Below are 18,604 nucleotides of genomic sequence, written 5' to 3' on the forward strand. Positions count from 1 at the left end.
AGCAATGCAAATATCAAAGAGGCTTGTGTTTGTAGTGCTCACTTCATTTGAGGTAAGTCATCATTTTTCAGCCCTGTTAGATTAAATTATAAAGCCTGGATGGTATGAACAGTTTGACCCCATGCTGCGCGTGCACCCGATAGTCATTTAATGTTTACAAACCTTGAAGGGGTCTATAGAACAAAATGTTGTATGAAGATAACATTTACTTTTTGAGTAGGTATGGGAAAATGGTAAAACTTTACAATAAGGTTATATTTGTAATACATTATAATATGAACAAACAATGAGGACTTACCTCTATACAGTCAATGCTGTAGAGGTTTTGTTCACTGCTTAGTTCATGGTAACTGCTTTAATGTTTACAAACACAACCTTATTGTAAATGTTACCGAGAAAATATTGCACAGCACTGGAGTACTTAACTGTGACTGGATGATGCATCTGTCGTCAGCAACTATTTGGCTTGTAGACTTTCATGTTTTGTCTTTCATCACTATGTTAGAAGATTAGCCACTGGTTTATTTACACTGTGCAGTGCTGTTGTCATGACTGAGGCATCTCTTTATCTCTTTTTTCTGTCTTCCATTCATTCTCAAATAGCCATTCGAATACATTCTGACCGAAAGCATGTGGTTAGACAGGTTTATTTCTTGAAATAAAGTTTGTCAGTGCCGTTCTTGAAAGAAAGTGATCCAGCTTGTTGTGAAAGTTTGGAAAGAAATGTTGAAAGTTAGGATGATGTGTTGCTAATTAAGAGGTTATGTCACAGAAGGTTCTGTAAACTAATGACATTAAGTCTGCTTACTGTTCATCTCAATGTACGCATGATGTACACTTTTATGCTGTGCGTAAGATGTGGATACAGGACCAAATGAAGTCCAAATTAAATGCATGTTTATACAGTACTGCTGCACACATTGGTGTAATTTTTGGTTTGGTCTAAAATAAACTTGCACTGGAATGGACCCTATTAAAATGAGTTAAACTATATGCACTTTACATATTAAAATGATCTTAGATATGTAGCCCTATATGCTATGTTTGAATACACAATTACTAATACACTAACTTACTATTGTCATTCATTTTCTCCTTTTTCTTTGTTGGTGCATGTGTGTGTGGGGGGGTATGTGTGTGCTTGTTTATCCCTAGTCTTTATGGCCACAACTACATGCTATTTATAGGCCTATGTGCCTAGTGTTGTGGAAGTGTGTGCTCCCACAACAGTTTGGTTACTCAGTTTCTGCTATTTCTCGACCTATCACTCGCACTTTGACCTCATCTTTGTTTTTGAAAGCTGAAGTAAAACCATTTCCCTGAATAAATATCAAATACTGTCAGCACTTCATAATTCAGTAATGGGGGATTTCACCATGTGGCTCATCTTCTATTTATATTTTATTTCTAAGTGCAGTTAAGTTATTGGTCAATCAGCGCTCAAGCCTCTGTGCTGTATGTTTGATAACACTCACATTGCTGTGTAAATGATCTGGACATTTGTAAAATAAACAATTGTGTGTTTTTTTGCTTTTCTCCTGTTGTGGCATTCCAGTATTTCTTTAATGTGTCCTTGAATTGGAAAGAACAATAAACATGAGATGTTATGATTAGTAATAACTGTGAAATAATAATTGTTATTAATAATTATTATCATTAACTTACCAGGAGTAGTTTCTGGCCCCCAATAATAAAAACTAGCAATTACAAAGCTCCCATTTGATTAATGAAAACATTATGCACAGTTGACAGGTCAGCCATGTTCAAACCAAATATACGACTTTGATAATTAATACTATTACTATTACTATTATTATTGCATATATTATTATTAATAAAATAATAACACTAATACTACTACTAATAATAATTTAAAGGAAATTTTGCAATATTTTGCGCACGATTCTCTTCTAAATATCGTTGGTCCCATTGAGTCCTGATCCAATTCTGAGTTAAGCATGTATTAGTTAGGCGCGGTTATCCAGACCTCGATCTTCAGATTCCTCGGCATTAATGCGGAATCTAGGGCGTTCAGCTTCTGGGATCATCCTCGCGTCATGCAGACAGACTGCGATTCTGCCGTCAACAAAGAGCGCGCAAATCTCTTCTCACCGCGCGACAGTTCTGCAGCGGCACCTGCTGCTGTTATTTGATTGGCCGCCAGCCACGTCAGTACAGTCAACGCTACCCTATTCACACGCTCCGTTGGCTCTTTTTACCTGTCAATCGTATTGTCGCGCATGTAATTGGTTATCGAGTGAGAAGCTGCCAGTACAAAGGCGTGTCCGCTCGGCCACATTCAGTAGGCGGGCTTAAGGGGATTTTGAGGACTTTAATTAGCCTCTGCTTTCTGGAAGGCGGGACTTTGCTTGCTTCTCCTGAACGCGATTGGTCAGTAGTGAGGAAGCATCGACGTTGCGGTGAAGTCTCGCGCTTGCCCTCACTTCTCTTTACTGTCGGTATTATTCTCAATGTGAATGAGTTTGCGGCTTCACCCGACCGCTGTAATGTGAAAAGCCGCATATGCACTATTAGTACTGACACACTCAAGAGAAAAGCAAGTGAGCACCTATAATTTTACCTCACCGCTCTAGTCATATCCAGAGTGCGGATTAACACGTTTAAGGTAAGACGCGCGTTGTCTTGTTGTATTATTTCTCCTTATTCTGCGCCGTGCGCGTTATCGTGTTTCAGTGGGTTATACTGTAGGGCCTCGAAATAAAGGCGAAAATGACACCGGAGAGGGACAGTCCCCCCCAAGAGTGTTTCGGAGATTTTGGTGGACACTGGCATTCAAATTCATTATAGAAAACAGTTACATTCTGGTATATTGAAGCATATAACGTATGTTACTCCAATGAAACGTTTTATTAATAATGTCTTAGGTTTTTTTAGAATAGCACCATCCTTAAGACGATTTTCAATAAAATACGGCATACATCAATCATTAAATAGAATTAGTATTCACCGTTAAAGGGTGTTTCCCTGAACCGTCTTAAAAAGTATGAAGGGTGCATGCGGTCCATGCTGCATTGAAACCTGTCATCATGCTCTTTTTGTCATAGACACTGTAGTATGTATAGGGGTGTGGTTTGCCTCTTTACAAGCTATTATTATATTGCAGGTATTTGTTATATTATAAAATAGATCGTCTTTGAAACCACCGCGTTTAAAGGGACAACGGTCGACATACGGTGCGAGACCCAGCCCGGCTACCCGGCGCATAACACGAGCTGTGTCTTAAATCCTAGTGAACTGACTAGACAACACTTTTAGACACCATGCACTATGCGCGTTCCGGGGTGATTCGGTCAGAACCCGTATACAGCTATGATACCTCAAATGCCGTATTGTAAATATGTTACCAAGGGAACCATAAAAGGGATATAATGATCATGTTAGCATGAGAAGGGAGCGCGTGTTTGTTGCTTTTTAGTAGCGTTAACGTTACTCGATGTCAGGGGATGCACGAGCCGATTATTAGAATAAATAAACAATGTCATTGTCTTTTCATTTCTATTCATATATATTGTCTCACCACTTCAAGCTCAAATGTAAGCATTTGACTCCCGTAATTAATTTAGGTATGAAAGAAAAGAAAGATAAAGCATACACCCTCATTCCTGTCATTTTTTACACACACACACACACGCGTAAACTCAAACAGTTTCACCTGAGTAAGATATTTGAGACACGAGCATTTCATAATCCCTTTAAAGGGTAGGTGTTGATAGGTAAGGTGTGCCACCCGGGTCCCCTGAATTTTTGTAATGTATGAAACACAAAAGCATTGCTAACAAATCTGACCAATGATGTTACCACAAATCTACCACATGGACCATCAAAGTCAGTAAATCGCCATTGGATTGGTTCAGACCTGGACTAAAACACTACCATACAAAGGTTTTGGGGTCACTTCATTATCACTTTTTCATGATCTTAAAAATCTGTTGATCTGAAGATGTATGCTGAAATGTTTAAAATTATGTAGACAGTAATATTATTGTGCCGGCATATTGATTTATTTGATTAAAATCTTGGACCAAATAATGAAGAAAAAGCAGTCAATAAGAGCTCATGGGAAGGCGTTCAATATTGTTTCAAAAGCAAAAGCTGGTTGATAAAATGTCAAAATATTTTTTGTAAATTATGGGCGGAGGGTGACTACATTGAAGATGCTAAAATATAACATACTGTACATAGTTTTGAGATTATGAGGAAAAATATATAACAAAAGAATAAGTAAGTGACACTTAACGTTTAAACGGTAGTCTGTCTACATTGGAAGTGATTGACTTTTACATTCCTGCATTTGGCATATGCCTTTATCTGAAGCAACTTACAGTGCATGAAAGGTATGTTTTTTATGTCAGTTTGTGTGTTTCCTTGAAATCAAACCCTTGAGTTTCCCTCTGATAGCTACATGTTATACAGGTTTAGCTGCAGGAATCCAGACTAAACCAGCTAACTTTATAAACTTACTGAGTTCTGTGGAAAACAGCTCTAAAGCCCTGTGGGCATGTTGGGGATAAGGCAAAGAGCAGATGACAACAAAACAAGTGATTGGCTAGTGCATACACATTCACTGCACATTGCAAAACATGAATGATGTCCCTTGACTTTTACTTGTTGAAGTTCCTGCTTTCACAATGAATGGTCTTGAAACCCAGACGATGAAGTCATTGCCTTTACCTCCGGTCAAGCAGGCTGTATACTCCACACACCACGCCTGGATGTCACACTACAGCACTGCATTATTCATAGTGTGTATAGCAGTCCTGTTTTAATTACTGTGAGCTCAGTACAGTATATAAACATACTGTGTGTGATGAGCATACAGGTGAATGAGGAGGTGTGCCTTTGCAGAGAAGGTGATGGGTTGTCTATATGCAGCGTAAAGCTTGTTGGACAATACATGGGATTGTTATGGTGCATTTACACCAGCCGCGGTGGAGGCGGCAAAAACAAGCTATTTGCACATAGTTGGACGCTTGAACATTTGAGTTTACTTGCTTCATACTTGCGTGAAATTCTAGTCATTCGAGACATTCACGCGGAAATTCGCATCATGGGAGGGGCTTCTGCGACTCCGCTGAGACTACGCTTGCTTTGTAATCACGCCACTTCTACAGCAAGGTCCTGATTGGTTAACGCAGCGCGGAAATCCGCCGAAGTTCAGATCAATTTGCATGGAACACACGTTCTGCGCCATTTGCGCCGCAGGATGCCTAATCGCGTCTTTGCATTGACTTAACATGTAAATCACTCGTGCTTGCCACCTCTACCGCGTCTGGTGTGAACCCTCCATTAGGTTTTGGATAGTTTGCCCAGCACGGAACATTTACACATGCTTTTTCGAAAACCCCATCAAAACCCAGTTTAAAAAACATACAGGACATTAGTGATAGAGAGATATATTGCACTGGGCAATATATCGTCCGATATTTAGAATTTTGTTATTATCGCATCGGCCAATAAATCTTTCTGTTCCTTAAATTTGTTGTTAGTAATAAAAAACACTCAGATGTGAAGCCAAAATCTGACAGACAGTAAAATGACCAATGATTATTCACTTTTTAACGTGGTGTTATGTTGTTTTACACACAACAACATTCTGGTGTGACTGTGCAGTAGTCTTTTATCTATTTTTCCAAACCCGTAAGTCCTTCGATCATTTTTTAAATAGATTTTTAGATATTTTTAATGCAAACTTGTCCCGTAGACTGCTATTCAAAAGTCATTATTCAAGCCCAGAAAAGAATGAAAGACATCGCCAAAAATGTCCATGTGCCATCAATGGTTCAGAATATTATGAAGTGACGAGAATACTGTTGTGCGCAAAGAAAACAAAACTAACAACTTTATTGAACAATTTGTTTTTTTAGTGTGCGTTCACGATAGGGGTGGGCGATATGGGAAAAATATCCTATTACGATTGGTTTAGGCAAAATCGCGATTTCGCAAGTTTATCACAGTTCTTTTTCATGATGATTTTTTTAAAGACTATTTTGCCATTATTGAGCCTTAATACAGCCATACTAATGCCCCCATTTAAAAATGCAGTCCTACAAGGTAACAAATATATGTGCGAAAAATGCACGGCCAGTTCGCGTACAACAGCGCATGCGCAAGAAAATATTGAGACAGGAGACTCCACTACAAACAATTACACAAAGGAAATACACAGCATTTGCACAAACACTATCGTTTTCTCTTTTATTTTCACTACTTCCAAGAACAGAAAGCTGTGGAGCATTTTCGAGACTATAATGATTGATTCCTGTTCTTTGTTTCCTTGATGTTTGTTCTAAACTTTGTTTGCAATGGTGGATCGGCTACTTACATTTACATTTACATTTTGTCATTTAGCAGACGCTTTTGTCCAAAGCGACTTACAAGTGAGGTAAACAATAGAAGCAATTATGGCAACACAAGAACAGCAATACATAAGTGCACTGGAAATAGTCTCATCAAGTCCAACACAATATACTTACCCAAAGGTTTGTTAGTAATTTTTTTTTTTTTTTAGTAGATAAAGAGGAAGATAAATAGAGAAAGAGAAAGGTAACTAAAGAAAGATAGTAGTAAGTCTGTTATTAGGAAGTGAGGTAATGGCGGAAGAGATGGGTTTTTAGCCAAGTCTTAAAGAGAGTGTCAGCAGATCGTGTCACGACCAGCAGATCATTCCACAGTTGTGGAACAGTTCCTGAGAAGGTACGCGCTAGTGTTTTCTTCCCTTTTTGAGATGGCACCACAAGCCGTCACTCGGTGGCAGAGCGCAGTGATCGAGAGAGTACATAAGGCTCTATAAGTAAGCGAAGGTAAGGGGGTGCTGACCCAGTGGTGGTTTTAAAAGCCAGGAGCAGAGCCTTAAATTTGATGCGAGCTGCTATAGGAAGCCAGTGTAACTTGACAAAAACCCCATTCACACAGACCTTTGGTCCCAGAAAATACCTGTAAAATTGCCAGACAAGCGTCTGTGTGAACTCAAACTCGTCCCATATATCTTCTGGGATCGTTGCCGGAAAGAGGACCTAGTCAGATACACGGAAAAACCTCTGTGTGAACAAGAAGCCGAAACAATGCCGTAATGGGCATGTCGTAGTGAGGACGCGCGCGTCATCACAACAAAAGTTATGTTTCAGCTCCTTAAAACGAGAGATAACATGCATATAAACATTCACCACAAGAAATGTTGCTAGATTGAAGCAGTTATCAGGAAATTATAAATAAAACACATAAACAATGACGCACGTGCCGTAGTGAGGACGTGCGTGTCATGGCAACATGAAGTTCAACTCTTTAAAATGAGGGATTTACAACATTCACAACAAAAAAATGTCAGGAAACTGGACTGAAGCAGATATCAGGCAAGTTAGCTAGTCACTTACTGCGTTGAAACGGAGATCATTCAGCAGCATAAAAGAATATTGCGTCATTTCAGCTATAATAAACGAAAATACCTGCGCGTCATCCCAACAAGATATATCGTTCAGCTCCTCAAAATGCGGGTTTTAAATGCATATTTACAATCACGATGAGAATCATCATCTGAGATCATTCCCCAGCATAGAACTGTGCATTCATGCGCTTCAGATGCTGCGTAGAAGAGAGGGCAGGACTTTCAACAGGTTATGTGTCTTTCCGGGACCATCAGATGCCGGCTAATCATGGCAGTGTGAATGAACAAAAAAAAATCTAACGATTCCGGAAAAATCCAGGATGCATTTACGTGTATTTTCCGGAATGTCTGTGTGAAAAGGGCTAAAGAGAGGAGTGACGTGTGCCCTCTTTGGCTCATTGAAGACCACTCTTGCCACTGCATTCTGAATCATCTGTAGGGGTTTGGTCGTGCAGTCTGGAAGCCCTGCCAGTAGCCCATTGCAGTAGTCCAGCCTGGACAGGACAAGAGCTTGGACCAGGACCTGCGTAGCATGCTCATCTAGGAAGGTCTAGTTTTCCTAATATTGTAGAGGATGAATCTACAAGAGCGAGCGGTGCTGGCAACATGTTCCGTGAAGCTAAACCGATCATCAATGACCACTCCCAGGTTTTTGGCCGTCCTGGAAGGTGTGATGGTCGAGGAACCTAGCTGAATGGAAAGGTTGTGCTGAATCTTTGGTTCAGATGATATGACAAGCAGTTCTGTCTTCGCAAGGTTAAGCTGGAGATGGTGATCCTTCATCCAGAGTGAGATGTCCCTCAGGCATGCCGAGATGCGGGCAGAAACCGTGGGATCATCAGGGTGAAACGACAAGTGGAGTTGAGTGTCGTCTGCATAGCAGAGGTAGGAAAAGCCATGTTTTCGAATGACAGAGCCCAGGGATGTCATGTATATCGAAAAGAGCAGCGGTCCAAGCACAGAGCCTTGAGGCACCCCGGTACTCGAAATGACCTATCTGAGAGGTACGACTTGAACCATAGAAGCGATGTGTCAGAGACACCCATAGACATGAGGGTCGACCGGAGGATGTGGTGATTGACTGTGTCAAAAGCTGCAGATAGATCCAGTAAGATCAGCACAGATGATTTGGAGGCTGCCCTTGCATGCCTTAGGGCTTCAATGACTGAGAGCAGCGCAGTCTCAGTGGAGTGACCCCTTTTGAAACCAGACTGATTGCTATCCAGGAAGTTATTTTGTGTGAAAAAAGAGGAGAGCTGGATAAACACAATGCGTTCAAGAGTCTTGGCAATTAAGGGAAGAAGAGAAATGGGTCTGTAGTTCTCTAGCATAGCAGGATTGAGTGTGGGTTTCTTCAGCAGTACTTTTCTTTACTTATCCTAAATTTTTTTATGTACGGTAAATGTTGCAAATCAGTGCTGCCCTGACGGCCTGGTAGAGTAATAATTTGAATAAGAAGTCATTTGTATTGCGTATGTCTCGAACACGGGCATCCGCGCGTACCCACAGTGAGTATACTTTGAAATCTCTGCGGACGCGTGCAGGCGAGCCAAACGCCGACGTGGAGAAAAGGTATACCCGGCCTTTAAATGTAGCGCACGCCTTGTAGCATACTTGATGTAGGCATGAATCACGATGCAACAGTGTTTCCGAAAAAGTGGATCATGGAGACATTTTAATCAAATATTGTCATATCGCACACCCCTAGTTCATGATCAGACTATGAGTTCACACCGTGACCGTCTGACGTAGTTGGCAAGTGACAAGCACACTACAGGCGAATTCCAATCTCTATGCCCTATTCCCTTCGAAGATCAAGGCTCTTGATGTATAAACTCTGGAAGGAGTTGCACCATTGACCTATGGCTAAGCCAGGCCCCCTCCACTCACTCGGACAAACAATCAACATTCGGTGATAGGCTCTATGGAAGCTGTCACAGTAGGAAACATTTCACAGGATGATTTTTGGAGACAGAAAGACTATATATCAACTTGAAGTCACCAAAAGGTCCTTAACTATGCATTGGAAGGTTATTAATATAAAATTATATTATTATATAAATTATTTTTATTTTTTTAGAAGGTCAATGAAAAGCTTCACATGTAAACACGATAAACCGCATTTCGTTGCCATCATGATCAAATTAAATATGTACAGGTCTAAGTTGCATACGTTTCCAGGACAAGCCTTTTTACCATCTTTACCAAGAGTACCTCTCCATTAGTTTGGTGCTGTATTTACATGAATCATTCAGCACAACATTGCTATTACAAATAACATTTGTTATCTCGGTTATTTACAGATACGTTAATAAAGCTAAGTGACATGATGTACAACGCAGCTAGAAGCTAACGTTAACGTTTTCTAATGTTAGGCTTTGAAATTTGCCCTACGCAGCGGTGGCCAGTGCTTGTTTTTCGAAGGCTCACGATGCGAAGCTCGTCAAAACATGTATTCAGCCCATCATGTGTGTGGCTCGTCATATCAAAATATCTGTTTGACACATCATGTGACCCTATATGCATTACGCATCGTCAAAAAAAGTGCCTGCTGCAGACGCTTAGAAGGGGTTTATGATAAAAGAGACGATTGCGTTTGCCAGATACTCACTTAATCTCATGTGTAATCAGTGTTTAGTGTTAAATTAGTGTGTATTTTGTGAACGTGAACGCGTCTCTTTTATCATAAACCCTTTGGACACGTGTGCAGCGTTGCAACTTTTGACATGACGCATGATGGACATAGGTTCACTTGACGCACCCAGCACATATTATGACATGACGAGCCACACACATGACACTCAACACATATTTTGATTTGCCCCTTCTCGGAATTGAAGTCAATGGTCCAACGAGTTCACCCCCTGACGTAATTGCTTCTCGTAAACGTGCCAAATAGAAAAACAAATCTGTCAATGTTGCTTTCTCAATATCACACATTAAAAAAACTCACATTGGTCGACCACATTTAGGACATTTTGCAAAACATATCTCTTTGTGTTACTGTGTGCACTGGGTTATAAAAATCTATCACATAGAATGGCTTGTTTGACAGTATGTATAATGGTTTTGATCATACCTCCTTACTCCGAGGCATAGATGAGAATGACTTGTTTTTCCTTGTGAGGTTATGTGTGTGGACCTCTTTTCCACTCTTTGCATTCTGGCCTGGTTGTCACTTCACAGATCCATCAAATTCATAACATGGACATTGTCCTTCCTTCCTCCTCAGACTCAAATGTGCTCAAGAAAAACAAACAGCATTAACAAAGAGAGATATACACGAAACCTGTCTGAATATCAATAAACAGGCCACAGTATACACACCTGAGGTTATACATCTACATACTGTATCCTTGACTCATTCAGAATAACTACAGTATTAAATGTCACATTACTGTAATCCACTTCCTTTTATATCTCTCTAACACTATCTGTCTGTCTGATTTGTCTCCAACAATTACTCTGTCCTGCCCTATCTTTCCTCTGTGATTGACGGTCTGGCCGTTTGCCTGCGGTGTGATATTACTTCGATGATAATGATGATGTTATGATTACATTAAGGATAGTGATCCACAGTGTTTCTTCTGAGCAGTTTAAAACTCACTCACCATCTCTCTCTTTCTTTCACAGTGCTATAACCATGTCCAGGCCAGCAGGCGGCGCTGCTAATGATGTCACCCGCCTCCTCTCTACGGGAGCGGGGCCTGGGTCACCAACCCCTGTATTCTCAGCTTCCAGCCAAGCTGATTGGGCGGCCAAGAGGCTCGTCTGGGTGCCTTCAGAGAAACATGGGTTTGAGGTAAGATGTGCGGGAATTTTCTGTGTAACTGGAGTAAATGTCCTCTTGTTATGAAACTCAAGATTTGTCAGAGGAGTTTGTTGGCACAGTGACACAAAGACCATGCAAGAAAGCATGACCACATTCTTCACATTTAACTTGGGTTAAGTCAAGTGCCACGGCCATCCAACACTTTGCATAAATCAGGGCTTAAGTGCTTAAATATGACACACTATATGAACAGAATAATACACTTGTGGAGGCACTGGTTGCTAAATGCTGTATGACATTGCAATGCAAAATAAGGTCTCTCTCTCTCTCTCTCTCTCTCTCTCTCTCGCTCTCTCTCTCTCTCTCTCTGACTCAGTATATCTATTTCTGAACCCCTGACACACTCCCCCTCAGATTGCCTGTCTCCATTAAACATGAATGTATTCTCTGTTTAACACAAAGCAAGTAGCAAGTATATGTGTGTGTGTGTGTGTGTGTGTGTGTAAAAGAGAGAAAGAGTCAATGCACTGTATTATAATTCCAAGCATCAATCTCCTAAAAAACGGAGACTGCAATCTTTCATTGTTTGCGTGCCAATGTGGTGACAAATATCTTGGAAGTAAATTACATCCAAATATTGAAAAAATGTACTGGTCATATTTCAAATGTATGAAAATATGCTTTGTGTATATGCAATATAGTCTGTTTTTACCGCCACTGTGATTTCTATTTCATTGTGATATGCACAGTAACCTATTGAAATTACCATTACTGTAAAGCAGATGTGCCTAACTGTCATGACATTTAAAGGGATAGTTCGACAAAAAGTTACAATTCCCATAATTTATTCACCCTCAAGCCATCTGAGATGCATGTGTCCTCCATCTTTCAGACGAACACATTTATAGTTATTTAAAAAAATGTCCTATCCTTCGAAGCTGTATAACAGTTAGAAATGGAATCCCAAAGAATGTGCATCGATCCTTCACAAAAGTAATCCAAACGGCTCCAAGAGGATAAATAAAGGCCTTCTGAATCAGCGTTACTGTATGTATTATAACAAATGCCCGCAGGGGGGGCGCTGACGGACCCGCTTCTATTACTTTTAGTTTAGATGCTTACTAGTAGGGTTGTCCCGGTCCGATCATGTGATCGGAAATCGGCCCCGATCACGTGGTTTCAGACTCGAACTTAAATTGGGCCAGGACCGTCCGGGGCTAACGCGTCGATCATTTTTGTCACTATGTGCTCAGTTAATCTACATCAGTACGCAGCTCCGTGTCTCACTCAGAATCTCAAGAACGCGCATTCGCGCAGGAGGATCACATTACACATTGTAGAGATGAGAGATAATAGAGAGAGAGGTAAGAAGGCTGCACACGTCGAAAAAACTTAATAGAAGTCTAGAAACAAAGTATTAAAGTATGTATAGCTATGTCAATCATCTTATTACAATATGTTTACTAGATAACTGGATAAAACTTATTGTATAGTTTAATAAAATGATGTATTTTGATTATACAAATCAATTACGACCTATCTAGTGATTGACATGTGCAACAAATGCATATAGGGTGTCAGACTCATATTTGCATAATTTAAAGTTCAGGTTTTAAAGTTTGGGTCAACCTGTGGCACAGCTTTAAAACTGAAACTTTATAAAATCCTATCAGAGGTCCAAAATGTCATTGAAACACACCAGTGGCTTTGCTGTCATCAGGATTAAACATGTTACCCCTCGAACCCTCCCTCCTAACAGAGCATCCCCACAAAACAAACCCCAATTTAACCCCTGAACATATATACTATATATATTCTCATAATTTTTTAACACATCTATAGTTATGCGCTGGCACAGAGTTAGACCCTTTTGACTCCACACAGAAACAGCAATGCGTGGGGCATGACATAAGGAGCATCCTGGATCTGTTTTTTCGCTCTTCTTTATTCTTTTTTTATGTATTATAGAAGTATCGGATCAGGCCTCGATATCGGCAGATACCCAAAATCAAATGACTCGGACTCGAGGGCAAACAAAACCTGATCGGGACATCCCTACTTACTAGCCAAACAACGTTTAAATCCATTTAAATCTATAACTCTTTCCCCGCCAGGGTTTTTATAAAAAGTTGCCAGCGCCAGCATTTTTCATGATTTCACAAAGTTTAATGCCTTCCAGAAAAGGTTCTTCTTTAAATATATAAACATACAATATATCAAATTAAAAGAACAGACCCTCTGTTTAAAAAAAAACAATGTTTCATCCTACTTTCATAAGTTCTCTTTTTATCACCTTTGAAAAATGGGTAGGTTTCTTCAAAACACCCAATTTTGACCTAAATGCTGAGATAATACCATTTTTGTGAAGGACTTTTGATTGAGATCAGATGCAGAGCGATCTTTATAACATACACGGAGTTCTTTCTCTTTCACAAGAGTCATTACTTCCGGGTTGTATAAATACCTGGTGGACAATAGCGATATTGCGGAAAGCCGGAAATTCTCATCATTGGCAGGGAAGCGTTTTCTCTTAATTGACGAGTTAACTCATCAATGGCGGGGAAAGAGTTCATATTTCTTCCAATTCTTTACAATAGAAATGATACAGCCACTGTTATTCTTGAGCAAGAACATGCAGAGATAAAATCATGTAAACTACGAATGAGGGTTTAATCTGCTGAGACGCTTCATATCACTGATCAACAGACACAATGCTTCTCAGAAGAACATTCTTAGAAACCCAAACAAAAAAGCACATGCAGTTTAAGACTGAATATAATGCATGCAGATTGTAGTGGAAAAGGTTTAGCCAGAAACTTAACTTTATGCTGATATTAGGACAGTGGCCGTTTCTCAAACAGAAAGCTGCATCCTCCGGAGGTTGCATATGCAGGCTGCATACATCATTAAGCCTGGTTTATTTCAGTTAACTGAGGATTACATTTGCAAGTCATAAGCATATTACAACAATATACGATTAACTAAATATTATAGTAAACTTTATAATTGTTAATATTCTGTAATAAGACTTTATGAAATATGCAGTCTACAAATGCAACCTCCTAAGGATGCACCCTTTTGTTTAAGAAACGGACAGCATTTCACCTCCACGAGAAATCTCGTGACATAATTAATTTTGCCATACATATTTATTCTTGCGAGATCTTGACGCACGAGATCTTGTCACACCCCTAATGAATATGACTATAATAATGCATTAATAACCAGTAGCAGAGTGTAATAACAAATCAAAGTTGATACTATCTAACATATAATGAGCACACTGATTCTTAACATCCTTTCAATCGTCTTTCAATCGTCTTTTCTGTTTTCAGTCTGCAAGTGTGCGTGAGGAGCGAGGTGATGAGGTGGAGGTGGAGCTTACAGACAGTGGGCGGAAACTGACACTGTCAAGGGAGGAGCTTCAGCGGATGAACCCGCCCCGTTTTAGTAAAGTTGAAGACATGGCCGATCTCACGTGCCTCAATGAGGCTTCTGTCTTACACAACCTTCGTGAGAGATACTATTCAGGACTCATATATGTAAGTCTGTATGTGTGTTCCCCAAGTCAGAGTTTCTTCACACATATTTTTAGAGATCATGCAGTCTGACTATTTCACCTGAATGTGCCCTGGCATCACATGAGTGTGTGTGGGTTTTCTCTGAGCAAGCAAGCAGGATAGCGTTACACACAGACACACACACAGACACACACATACACATGTGTTTGTTCATTAGTAGTTCAGGGCTCAAATATCTGCTCCAGTTTCGTGCAGAACGCAGTCAAGCAAGTGCAAACACACATGCACATATACACTCATACTGTATACACACACAAGATGAAGGCCCTTATTTATAATGGATCTGTCATCTGTTACTGTCTGAGTTATTTGAGCCCGGTGTTTACTACATTTGACTTGGTTCAAGAAACAAGTTGGAATAAAAGCACACAGTCATGTGTATTTTTGCATATTTGAAAATATCAAAGGCACTTGAGAACTTAAGTGTGAATCTTACACATCTACCCATTTTAACTAGTTGACCTGTCAATCCAAATGTAGCAGACTACTCAACAAGTTAATCTTTTGTAATGACTCAGTATGCCATGCAGCATCATTTGTCTTTGTGGTTTGTGAGTGATGGGAATGTCATGCATGAGTTGACTGGGGGCTATCCATCTGTGTCTAGACTAGATCTGTCACAACACAACATCATAATTTCTATCAGTATGAACTCTTGTGTTTGTGTGTGATGTTTCACAGACGTACTCTGGCCTGTTTTGTGTGGTGATAAACCCCTATAAGAACCTGCCCATCTATACAGAGTCCATCATTGAGATGTATCGTGGGAAGAAACGGCATGAGATGCCACCACATATTTATGCCATATCGGAGGCAGCCTACAGGAGCATGCTGCAAGGTACCATGGCAACAGACTGACCTGCTGTAGGCTGCTTTAGTTTTTGTGAATTTATTCATACACCTCTGCATCAGAATGTTTGAAGAGCCTTTTTCATGTTTGTGCATGAGGATTTAAATCGGTTATAGACTGGGTAAGAGAGGGGGAAACTGATATGTATCATTGTCAGCGAGTTTTATAGATTAATGACAACTATATTTTGTCATCGACTGTTACAGAGAGATGCTTTTACTGTCCTACTCTTCTTGTCACTCTTATTTAAACCCTAACTTTGACTTCGACTCTGCCAAATATAGAGATAATACATCAATTGGGAGATGACTATACATAATTTTTTAATTGACGTTAAACTATAGGTTTGATGACTTCTCCTAATATGCATATAATTTTATTAATAATGTAATTTAATATAAATTTGTGTGTCATAGCTCATCTGCTTTTGAATATAATTATATAATTTTAAAAGATGTTTAAACTTTTTCTTTGATTTTTCTTATTCACAAAATCATTGAGAGCAATCATTATAATTTATGCTAACGTCCTTTCTCCTGTGTCTTGTTTTTTCATGCAGACAGAGAAGATCAGGCCATCCTGTGCACGTGAGTGTCTCGCTGAGCTTTAGTGTCTGACTACATGTTTGTGAAAACAGAAATATTAAAGTCCCCCTGTAGTCGATAATTTTATCCCTTTAAACTCATCTTTGAGCATATGTAAAAGTTTTCCTGCAATAGGTGCTCTTTAACGCATGAAGAAATTACTATTTTGTTGCTAAAAAAACAATGTTATTTTGTGTATATTTGGTATAATACGAACTGACAAACAACAAGCGATACTCTGCACTGCTCAGAACTTGCGTTTGAAACATGGTTTAGTCAGTAGTAAATTCTTTAAATATGAAAACATAGACTCACATACTATGGGCTTTTCCATTGCATGGTTTGGTATAGTTTGGGTCGGGTCAGCTTACTTTTGGGAGCTTTCCACTGGGAGCAGTACGTGGTACCCGATACTTTGTTTCGTACCACCTCGGTTAGGGTTCCAAGCGACCCGAGCTGATACCAAACGTGACGCAAAAACACTGTAGATCACTGATTGGTCTGAGAGAAACATCACTACCAGCGTCATCGATATAATGTAAAATATTAGCTTTACCTTAGTGCTAGCTTGCCCTGTCTCGAGCAAACATGTCGTCATCTGTACTCTTTTCCAGACTTGCAGTTTGTGGCGGAACATTCGCGACGAGCATGTCAGCATTATATATGCTTAAATGCAACTTCAATGAGGCTCAGCGCAGCGGCGTCGGCTGAAGCCGTACAGAAACTGTCATGTGAGACAGAGGTAGTGATAAACACGATGTGCAAACATCTATTTGTGGTGACCAATTTTAATTTTGTGGCGGACTGAAAAATAAATAAATGTATGGGAATGTACAACAACGCTCTCACTTGTATGATGTCACAGCAGTAGGCAGCGCAAATATAACGACACGCATATAGGCTGCATTTACACTTCAAATCTTAATGCACAGATCCGATCTTTTGACCATATCTGATTTTTTGTCCTGCCTGTTTACACACGCCTCATATATCCGATGTCCGTGTTTACATTACGCAGCGCAACGCGGCATAAATTCATTTACTGAGATACAAAAAAAGTCATTTAAGAAAGCAAGAGAAGGATTGCTTTTAGCATTAAATGACAATCTTTTGTCAGAAGAGGAGTTTTTACTATTGTATGATGTAAATAAGTCTAAAACCTATATTTACCATGTAAGCAATACAAATTTCAATACTTAAAAATCGTTACAATTAGCTTAAATTTAAAACATTTTAACACATAGGCTATTATATAAAAGACTTGTGGTACAATCATAAACGGATGGAATTACAATGTCATATGCCATAAAACATAACATTTATTTACCTAATCTCTCACGTTGTAGGGAGTGCTACTACGGCAAAGCTGTTCTCCCGTAGTAGACTGTTACATTAGAACGTCTCAAAGTAGCAGTTAAATTCGGGCATGCGCAATACAACGCCAGAAAGCCGTTGCCGTTACACCAGAGGCTGTTGGTTTAAATCCCCATTCTCCCGCCCAGACAATTCCAGTCATTCACGAGTGACAGCGCCATGGTTGATGCCTCTTCCCACAAACTTATAAGGCGCGAAACCTCCTCCTGGCTCCACCGACTTCCATCCATTACCTCCTGAAATGTTTTCGGAAAACCGCGCGTCTTTCTTCTTCTGTAACTACACACTCTCTTTCTGGTTTTATTGGCGGAGCGCAACCAACTTGTTCAGTTGCATACCGCCACCTACTGTTAGTGATGGGAGAAACGAAGCTTTTCGAATCTTCAAATCAATTGAACCAATTGCTTCGAAAATTGATTCAGTTTTTGGAAGCAGTTCGAAACACACACACGCTGGCGACCCCTGCTGGTCAAAATAGTGTATAAGCAGATGTGTCCAAACATTTTACACTTTTTTTTTTTACAAAATAATAGCAAGATTTTTATTAAAATATGTTAAAACAATTATTTAACTTAATTAAGACATAGTTAAAAGTGTATTATGTGTTTTTAGTTTTATTTAGGACAAACAAATGAATAAAACTAACTACCCTTTTAATTATGCACATTTTTTGTCATTAAATCTGTCTATAAACAAAAAGTAGACAACATGGCAGTGTTATTAGTCAGAAGGATAAATGTTTTATGAACTTTCATAATAAAACTGACCCGAGTTCACCTAAACTTATTAGACACTGGTCATGTGATCAACTCCCCTAGTGGTGAACCATCGGATTTTCGAAACGTTTCGAAACAGTTATGACGTAATGAAGCCTCGTTTGCTAAAATCACGTGACTTGGGCTAGTTTGAAACAAGCTCCGAACCACTGATTCGAAACAAAAGATTCGTAAATGTTTCGAAGCCTCATGAAGCAGTGCTTCGAAAACGACCATCACTACCTACTGTACCGGGGTGTGTAACTCCTCCTTACTTCAGGTGCGA

General features: G+C 39.7%; 1 protein-coding gene and 1 long non-coding RNA gene across 6 annotated transcripts in view; one reads left to right on the forward strand and one right to left on the reverse strand.

Annotated features, from left to right (window-relative positions):
• Positions 1–174: 174 nt before the first annotated feature.
• LOC141280027 (uncharacterized) lies at positions 175–2,044 on the reverse strand. Its single transcript, XR_012334829.1, has 2 exons — positions 1,666–2,044; positions 175–1,572 (listed from the first exon to the last, which is right to left on the reverse strand). It is a non-coding gene; the product is annotated as an uncharacterized lncRNA (long non-coding RNA).
• Positions 2,045–2,488: 444 nt separating this feature from the next.
• The window catches only part of myh14 (myosin, heavy chain 14, non-muscle), a 49,780-nt gene continuing 33,664 nt past the window's right edge, over positions 2,489–18,604 (forward strand). For all 5 annotated transcript variants that reach the window (XM_065261360.2, XM_073811645.1, XM_073811646.1 and 2 more), the window contains exons 1-5: positions 2,489–2,626; positions 11,036–11,204; positions 14,510–14,716; positions 15,437–15,593; positions 16,165–16,192. In XM_065261360.2, coding sequence (XP_065117432.1) covers positions 11,046–11,204; positions 14,510–14,716; positions 15,437–15,593; positions 16,165–16,192 — 551 coding nt within the window. In that variant the 5' untranslated portion in view covers positions 2,489–2,626; positions 11,036–11,045. The remainder of the gene's footprint in view (positions 2,627–11,035; positions 11,205–14,509; positions 14,717–15,436; positions 15,594–16,164; positions 16,193–18,604) is intronic.

This window comes from Paramisgurnus dabryanus, chromosome 13 (assembly GCF_030506205.2).
Source record: "Paramisgurnus dabryanus chromosome 13, PD_genome_1.1, whole genome shotgun sequence".
Taxonomy (NCBI): Eukaryota; Metazoa; Chordata; class Actinopteri; order Cypriniformes; family Cobitidae; genus Paramisgurnus; species Paramisgurnus dabryanus.